This window comes from Lathyrus oleraceus, chromosome 4 (genome assembly GCF_024323335.1).
Source record: "Lathyrus oleraceus cultivar Zhongwan6 chromosome 4, CAAS_Psat_ZW6_1.0, whole genome shotgun sequence".
Classification (NCBI taxonomy): domain Eukaryota; kingdom Viridiplantae; phylum Streptophyta; class Magnoliopsida; order Fabales; family Fabaceae; genus Lathyrus; species Lathyrus oleraceus.
Genome location: NC_066582.1, coordinates 240447519 through 240456258, shown reverse-complemented (window position 1 = coordinate 240456258; position 8740 = coordinate 240447519). Strand labels below are relative to the sequence as shown.

At 34.0% G+C, this 8740-nt stretch overlaps 1 protein-coding gene across 1 annotated transcript; it reads right to left on the bottom strand.

The window, feature by feature from the left end:
* Positions 1–3228: 3228 nt before the first annotated feature.
* Positions 3229–8154, bottom strand: LOC127074806 (subtilisin-like serine-protease S). Its single transcript, XM_051016180.1, has 11 exons — positions 7490–8154; positions 7319–7413; positions 7141–7238; positions 6883–7041; positions 6038–6149; positions 5255–5783; positions 5041–5135; positions 4711–4953; positions 4383–4497; positions 4019–4202; positions 3229–3933 (listed from the first exon to the last, which is right to left on the bottom strand). The coding sequence occupies exons 1-11, from the start codon at positions 7589–7591 to the stop codon at positions 3389–3391; spliced, it is 2277 nt and encodes a 758-aa protein (XP_050872137.1). The 5' UTR covers positions 7592–8154; the 3' UTR covers positions 3229–3388.
* Positions 8155–8740: the final 586 nt, after the last annotated feature.

The window sequence follows — 8740 nt, the reverse complement described above, 5'->3', positions numbered from 1 at the left end:
CGTGATCTCTCCATTAGATCCAATACCTAAAGATCTGAATTCCTCTAGATTCTGCAGAGGAGAAGTCTAAGGCGAGCCATCAAATCGACCTCTCTTGCAACCCCTAACACCTAGACAAGAGGCACTTCCCGAACTTCAACTACTGCAAGCCAATCTAGGCGTGCAATGAGCATCGAATATGTTGAATAACATGTATAACTTGGTCCATCAATAAAGTTTTCAAGTCCAGGATGATAGGATCTTGAGAATTGAAGATAATTTGCAATTTTATCCTCCAAGAAACAATACCGTAATGGGGGAAGGGAGGCCTTGCACAACTAGATTTCCTTTATTCCAAAGCCAATCCTTAATGGAACGATCACATCACATGAAAAAGCTCCACATTAACCATAAATATACAAGAGCAGGAGGCACATGTCTCCTTCATATGATTCCTAGGGAAAAATTGGGAATCATCAAAAGAATGGTTCTTTGTTTCTATCTCAAACCAAATATATCAAAGATCTTCTATCTAAGGCTAATATATCAAATGCTAAGAACATGCCAACTCCTATGGTATATAACCACAAAATGTCTAAGCATGGTTCTGATTATCTAAGTGACCCTACCTATAATAGGTCTATTATGGGAGTCCTTCAATATGCCATTATTACGAGGCCAGAAATTAGCTATGCAATAAACAAAGCTTGCCAATTTATGTCTCAACCTCTAGAAATCCATTGGACTACAATAAAAATAATTTGAAGGTACTTAAAAGGCTCTCTCTATCATGGTGTTTTTCCTCCAACCTTCCTCCATTCATGTTCCTCTTTCAATCAAATCCTTTTCTGGTGCTTGCTGGGGTAGAAATCTTGATGATAGGAAATTTAACTTAAGTTCCCGTATTTTTTGGGCTCTAACCTAGTCTTATGGTGGTTAAAGAAACAAACCTTGGCGGCAAGGTCCAACACTGAGGCTGAGTATAAAAGTAAGTTTTTCCAATACAACTTCTGAAGTTCTATGGATTCAATCTATTTTCACAAAATAAAATTTCCTTTCACAACACCTATTATTTCTTGTGACAACCTAAGCACAATTGCATTCTATCACAATCTCGTTCTACATGCTAAAACCAAACACATATAGCTTGATATCTTCTTTCTCTGCGAGAAAAATTTCAAAAAAAGCCTCATTCTTTAGCACGATCATGCTACTAATCAATATAAAGATGCTCTTACAAAGTCCTTGTCTCCTCTCAGGCTTCTCTAGCTTAGGTACAAGTTGCAAGTTCTAGACAAGTCATCTCTTGCATAAAGACGACAATGCATTTGAAGAGAAGATAATAAAGTAATAGGAAAAAAATATTTGGCTAAGGCCTAACTAACTTGTTATAAGTACTCAATCCTAAACGAATGTAATTAACTTTTGTAATAATTTAAAATTAAAACAGTTAGATTTTGTTTGATAACTTAGAGAGAAAGCGAGTAAAAAAATTTGAAAAAAATGAAAGGAATGGGTGAAAAGAATGGAAAGTTTTAGGTAAAAAGGAGTTTAAGAGGTTTATTTTTTTTCATAATACAAAATTTCCTTAGTTTGAGGAACTAAAAAATCTTATCGGAAGAAAGGTTCGAAGGATTTTGATAAATGATTAAAATATAATATATGATGTTATAATTTTTTAAAAATTAAAATAAATTAATGATAAAAATTTATTTATCATTTTATATAAAATTATTCTTTAAAAAAATATTAAAGATTTAGCTATATTTTATTAAATTTATTTTTTCCAAAACCCTCACTTCTCCTCATAACTAGTAAAAAAAAAACTTAGAATTTAGGGTTTAGTGTTTTCTCTCTTTCATTTCTTTATTTTCCTCTTATTCAGTTTTTATTATCAAGTACAATTTTTATTTAGTTTGAGAGCCCATTTGAAAGCAATCAAATAATTAAGGGGATTTCTTATCCCAGCCTTATGGGGTGGAAAAACACCTTATGAAAAACCCAAAATGCTGTTCAGTTTCAAAGATGCATCTCCGGACGTACCATTGCACCACTTTATGATACATCAAATGAATGCCACCCTAGAGTAAAACAAAATTTTATTCTAGAGATGTATCTCCGAGTATTTTCAACAAATATATTGATATTTGAGCAGTCTAGTGGATATTCTGAAGATGCATCTTGGAAGGTTTGTGGTGGGATTTTGAAATATCTCTCACATTTGCATGTCAGGTATTTATGGAGATGCATCTCCGGAATTATCAAACGTGATTTTGATAAAACATATACCTGCATGATTATATCCATATCCCCATTTTTACTCTAAAGTCTTTCCAATAACCCTTATATTCTCGATCAATATTTTCACTTCAAGTCTTCATTCTTGTGTTTCATCACATCAAAATGAGTAAAAGAAGCTGAAATTCCAGTTAAGATCATTTATTTCAAGCCTCATTGCTCACATTAAATTTGTTTTGTATCTGAAAAAATATTCGTTTAATCCGGAGATGTATTTCTAAAGTATATATGAACTCTTCCGAAGCCTGTCTGTTCTCCTACCTTACGGAGATAATTAAAAAAATGTGAAGTTCGAGTATCGTTCACCGTCAATTAACAACGAAGACAAGATTGAATTCAACAACTATGAGCTCAAGACAAATGCAAATGTAAGGGCTACGTGGAATACATTTTTCCGTTTCGAAACAAGAGTTCCGATCGAGATGGAAGCGACGATTTCAAGATCGGTAGAAGATATTATGAAGATGTTGAAGCGTCCACATGAATATTAAAACGCAATGTTTGATTTTATGTTAACATCACCTATGTAATGCTGATTTTATGTTATGAATGATAATTTTATTTTCTCAAAATACAACTTTCTCGTTTTCTACTTCTATTTCTCTTTCAATATGCTACGAAGATGCATCTACGGACAGGTTACAGAGATGCATCTCTAAAAAAAAAGTCACATTCCTAAGACGTGACTCAGAATTGATCTTGGATGTGTGTTTGAGGTACGTCCGGAGATGCATCTCCGAAATCTGAGAATATTTTTGTATTTTCACGTGATGCCTTAGGAATATATATAGTGCATTAAGAAATGCCCATAATTAAACTAATTAAAAACATAACATGCAACCCTAAATTATGCAACATAGTTGCCAAAATCTCGCAGTTTATAACAGAAACAAAAATGGGATTAATTCAAGTGTTTTTCATATCAAAATAATGCATATTGCAAAATTGATAAATAATAATGAACTTCAAAGTAATTTCACCTAAATACATATTTTCTTTGGATTCTATTATAAGTAACTGTTTCTTATCCAAACATATACCTAACACAATTTTAGCAGTAATAATTCAAAGCTTTTCAAGCTAATATACTGATATTTACAAGCATAGCTCTCTACCCAACCTTTACAACCAAAGGACTAGTAACTTGTAATCTTTTATTTTTCCATGACAAGAATCCAAATTTGTATCCTTTTGAAGGAGAAGTTACTTTGAAATTCACACTGAACTTGATTTTCTGTCCCATTCTTGTGAAAACTAACCGGCTCGGCGTAACCGTGACATTAACACCAGGAGGTGACGAAACTATAGACTTATATATACTTGTTGCTTTTCCAACATTTGTCACAATCCTTGTAACTGAAAAGCTGTTTTTGAGATTAGGAACTGAAATGGATGGGTAGTTGAGGTTTGATGCAGTGGTGAATTTGTTTATGCTATTACATGTGCTGCTGTCTCTAGTAACTAAATGAAGTGATCTTTGATCGTAACCGAGTGAACATAGGAATGCGATAAAATCTGTTGGTTCAGAATCATAGATGAGACCGGGGTTAAGAACTCTTGCAGGGTTTAAAAACCCTGATCCGTAATCGAATGCATTAGCCCTTGTTTGTTCTGGATCTACGCTGATCGGTTTGTGGCGTTTATCTAGGATTGTTGCTGCATGATAAAAAAAGTCATGATTAGTCGTGCACTCGAGGTTATAATATTATATATGCAGCGACCGCGTTAAAGTGTGTAATACCAGTTGTCATGATGGCGGATTTGATGGCAGATGGAGACCACGAAGGATGAACAGCTTTGACTAAGGTTGCGATTCCGGTTACATGAGGACAAGCCATGGAAGTTCCCGAGAGAATGTTGAACATGTTTCCATCCGCTGGAGACCATGCTGCAAGAATGTTTATTCCCGGGGCTGTGATATCAGGCTACGTAGAAATCACCGCATTACAGTTAGAGATCATTTTACAAAGTCAAACTTTTACCTCAGACATTTCATGGACTATTCCAGTTAGAAGTTCGACAAAGAAGTAAAAAAAAAGAAAGATAAATGTTGTAAAGAAAGCTCAGATAGATTTTGGTAGTTGGATTAAAAATGAGGAATTCACCTTCAAAATTTCAGGGTTTAGAGCATTAGGACCTCTAGAAGAAAATGCTGCTACGCGCGGTGCTGGTTGAGCTCCTATTACCGTCTTTGCTCTTAATATCCTTGACATAGGCTTACTGTTCGACATATAACAGAATGTGAAGTTAAACTTCCGAAAATAGCAATATAAGTAGAAATTGGATCCTCTACCGATGCAATATGGTGATCCAGAGTTTTAGGGACCGTTTTTTTGAATATTTCTAAATTTAACGGTCCCTACATCACCATATTGCAGTTTTAGAGGATCCATGTTTCTAAAAGTACAGTGCTTTGTAGATTATAAAACGAACCTTGTAGTTTTGAGATAAGATAGAATCTTTTCTCCGATTTTCTTTCCAACAATAGCTGAAGGGATCACAAATGGGATAGCAACATCTTGATCTGTCTCATCAATAAGTATCATTCCAACTCCACCAGCTTCTTTAACCACCTTGCTCTTTTTCACCTTTGAATCAGTTGAACTCTCTACATGTCTACAAACTAGAACCTTCCCTTTGGTCTTTGTTTTATTCAAAGAACTCTCTAAACAGTAACTACAAAACCAAACAAAATAGAACTTAAAAGCCGTTTTTTCGCGCAGATTTTTTTGTTAGTTCTCACTTTTAAGTACCTTGCTTCACCTGGATTGATACGGAGTGAAGTATCCCGCAAATGCTTGAGAAGCCGAAATTATCCTCGAAGATGCATTCATTTCAAACAGACTCAGACTTTCACCCTGATCCAGTAACAGCAAAATCGTAAGATTCCTCTCATAATGTGCAACAAGTTATCTTGAAATCGAGTATCAGCAAAACTTTGGAGACTAAACAAATTATGACAAAAGCTTTGTTTTACCGTGACTTTTGCGCCATTTCCTAACATGATATCAGAAGTGAAATCCCTATCAGTTGAGCTAGCAGCAACTGTAAGCATCCATGGTGCAAGATTAGTAGCAGAACCCGGAATTCCTTCATTTCCAGCAGATGAAACAACAAGCACTCCGCGGTTAGCAGCATGAAACGACCCTATAGATATAGCATCACTGAAATAATCTCCTTGTGGCGATTGAGCACCAAGAGATAGCGACAAAATGTGAACTCCGTCTCTTATAGCATCATCAAATGCAGCTAACAAGTCCACGTCATAGCAACCCGAATCCCAACATGTTTTGTATACAGCAATCCTAGCCATCGGTGCACCTCCTCTCGCACCTCCACTTGCTAGTCCTTTATAGTTCATGTTTTCTACGTATCTCCCTGCCGCTATAGAAGCTGTATGGCTACCATGACCAGTGCTGTCCCTAGCCGATTTGAACGAGACTTTTTTGTTTGACTCTTCCTCAGCTTCGTATCCACTTATATAGTATCTTGCACCTATCACTTTCCTATTCCATAAATCATATCAACGAATGAACAAGAAACAAATGGAAACAAAGGTTTCAAATAACGGTTGCAGTAACAGAAGTGTCTGTGTTGCCTCAATCGCAGTCGCATTACACTTTTGGTGATATAAAAACTGTCATGCCACGGCCCAAATTGCAGTTGCGGGGACCTTTATTTAAAACTCAAACGGAAACTAGTGGCTATGATGCCAAATAAATAAATTGAAAGGACATGAGGGTAACAGTTAACAACAAACCTGTTGCAAGTTGAGGCATTGAATGCTTCTCCTGATTGACATTGACCTTTCCACCCTGGTGGCACTGCAGGCATGTCGGTGTCACCGAAACTCGGAGATTCTGGCCAAATTCCTGTACGTAATACATAATTATTAACATAACTCATTGAAATAGATTCGTGTTTATTAACACTGACAATGACACGTAGACACTGATAATAATTGAAGAAAATAAAAGTGATTGAATGAAACTGCGCGTGTCGGTGTCAGACACTAACACATACCGAACACCAAACATACATTCAATTTGAAATGTCGGTTTCATATAGATTTGTACTAATTCACCCCTCTTCAAGTGGATTATTTTTCACATGGTTCGAAGTAGGGGCCTCCATATTGAGAAAACTATAGAATTCAATTTTGGATGTTACTATTAATCATACAACTTTCCTTAAACCTGCTACTGTAAAACAGAAAAATTAAAGTAGCAGTTTTTCTGCTAGTAAAGTAATAAATGAGTGTGGAAGTGAAAATTCTTGTGAACCGAGCAATAAATGCCATTATGGAATAATAACTGAACTTGAGCATAAAGGAATTGTTACATAGAACTTATCAACTTTACCATAAATGATAGGATTTCACAAAAACTAAGACATTATTCAAATAGTATTCACTCCACTAGCTTCTCAGAACCACCGTGGGACAAAAACTACACATACCAGCTTCTCAAAATCACGATGAAAAATGCCTTAAACGTTCGGCAGCGGTGGCACACCGTGTTACCAGACATAGGCTAAACCATAGTAAAAAAAACATAATTTCTTTAGAAAAACCTTAAAATAACAACAAAAATACAAGATACTCACCAGTATCAATGAAACCAATGATGATATTTTCTTGGTTTTTAATAGAGTAGCCAAGAGTTTCCATGGTTTGGTCATCCAAAAGTCCCATGAAATCCCATGAATGAGTTGTGTGAAGCTTTCTTTTAGAATTTGGAAAAACAGAAACCACTCCTGCCATTTCTGCTCAGTTTTTGAAATTACAGAAGCCATTAAACTCTTTCTGTATCAATTTCAACATTAAAAAGCTGAGAAAGTGAAAAGAGAAACAACAAAACTTACTAGAAATTTGGGAAGCTTGTTCATCACTGAGCTTAGCTGCAAAGCCTCTAAAACCATGTCTATAGCTATAAACATGAGAAGCTTGTGCTAGTTCAATGCTGTCAAAAACATTCAAAATATCAAAATTAAGAACAAAAAAAACACACTTTATCTTAAACAAAGCAAAATTTGTATTAACCTTCCACTATGAACAGAAGCAAGTATTTGATGATTTTCCTTCAAAATATCATCAGGGTGTTCACCACTTTTGCTTCCCATATAAACAACATAAACCTGAAAATCAAATTCATTCAAGATTCAAAAACCCAGAAATAACCATAACAAAAAAAGACACTACTTTTGAATTTACCTTGGTTGAAAAGCCAAAGCTAACTTTTGCAATAAGCACAAAAAGAAACAGAGAAAACAAGGCACTGTTCATAATAGGATAACGAGAAGAAGAAGAAGACATTGCTAAAGTTTCAAACTTTGTAATGTATAGACAAACTAGAGCAAGGTTATATAAATAAAGACAAAAGGGTATATAGAAAAATGTTCAAATTTCCAAAATTTTGTGAATAAAAAATAAAAATTGAATCTTTATAAAGAAAAAGTGAAGGGTGAGAAACATGTTTGATCTGTCATGTGGTAAGATTGAACTAGGTTGTTAGTATATAACAAAAAAAAAAGTGATGGTTGCAATGAGAGAACATGGAGTAGTAGCAGTAGTGGTGGCAGAAGCACTAGTTGTTAAATGGTGAATTATATGATGACTATGAGAGAGAAAGTTAGAGAGAGAGAATAGGGTCCCTTATAGTGTGGATACTGTTTGGAAGTAATGTGATTAACACTCAAGATTAGTGGAAGAAAGGTGGATGATTAGCTTAGCAATAGCATAAACCATGTGACATTACTTATGTTTTGGTTAATGAAAATGAGAATCTAATAATGATTTAAGAAATTGGAATTTGGTGGTTGATGTTGTAAAGTTTGTCAGATTTCAATTGATAATTGAGTGGCAATCCCCAAATTCTGAAGGATAATTAATGGGTCATTAGTTTAAGAGTTGAATCTAAATTATTGATTAGTTATGATGTATTGAAATGTTAGATTTGTGATATTTGGATTTCATATTCATACAGCTGTTTGAAACAGAAGAGACAAATTCATTATGATCTATGATCCATTGATGGTGAACTCAAATAATTTAGAACAATTATGGTGAAATATATGAATTTAGAATTAAAATAATGATTGCAAATCTTATTATAAACACTCTTTGAATTTTAAAGTCTTCTATGCCTTCTAAAGAGTTAATCAAGGAGGAATATAAGGAATATTAGATTGTATTTCCAAAATGCATCACACATTTAATAATTGTGTTTGTTCAATCTCAATCAATTATCTATTAATTAAAATAAATTACTATCAAATTTTTTAATGTATTTTTTTTATGAAAAAATTATATTAGTAAAATAACATATTTATAATTAAGAAATGTTAAAAAAATTGAAACTAACTCCTTTTCTCACCTCATTCAATTTTCACTTGACTTTCTTTTTATATTTTTTTATTAATTTAAATTTCAAAATTTTCTCACACATTCTCACTTTCATTTTAA

What these genes read in the sequence shown, in the direction of transcription:
- LOC127074806 (XM_051016180.1), bottom strand. Translation starts at nt 7,591, where the DNA reads ATGTCTTCTTCTTCTTCTCGTTATCCTATTATGAACAGTGCCTTGTTT. An exon ending in GCTTTGGCTTTTCAACCAAG is followed by an intron (nt 7,414 to 7,489) that starts GTAAATTCAAAA and finishes TTTGATTTTCAG; the next exon opens with GTTTATGTTGTTTATATGGG. An exon ending in CATTGGTTTCATTGATACTG is followed by an intron (nt 6,150 to 6,882) that starts GTGAGTATCTTG and finishes TATTACGTACAG; the next exon opens with GAATTTGGCCAGAATCTCCG.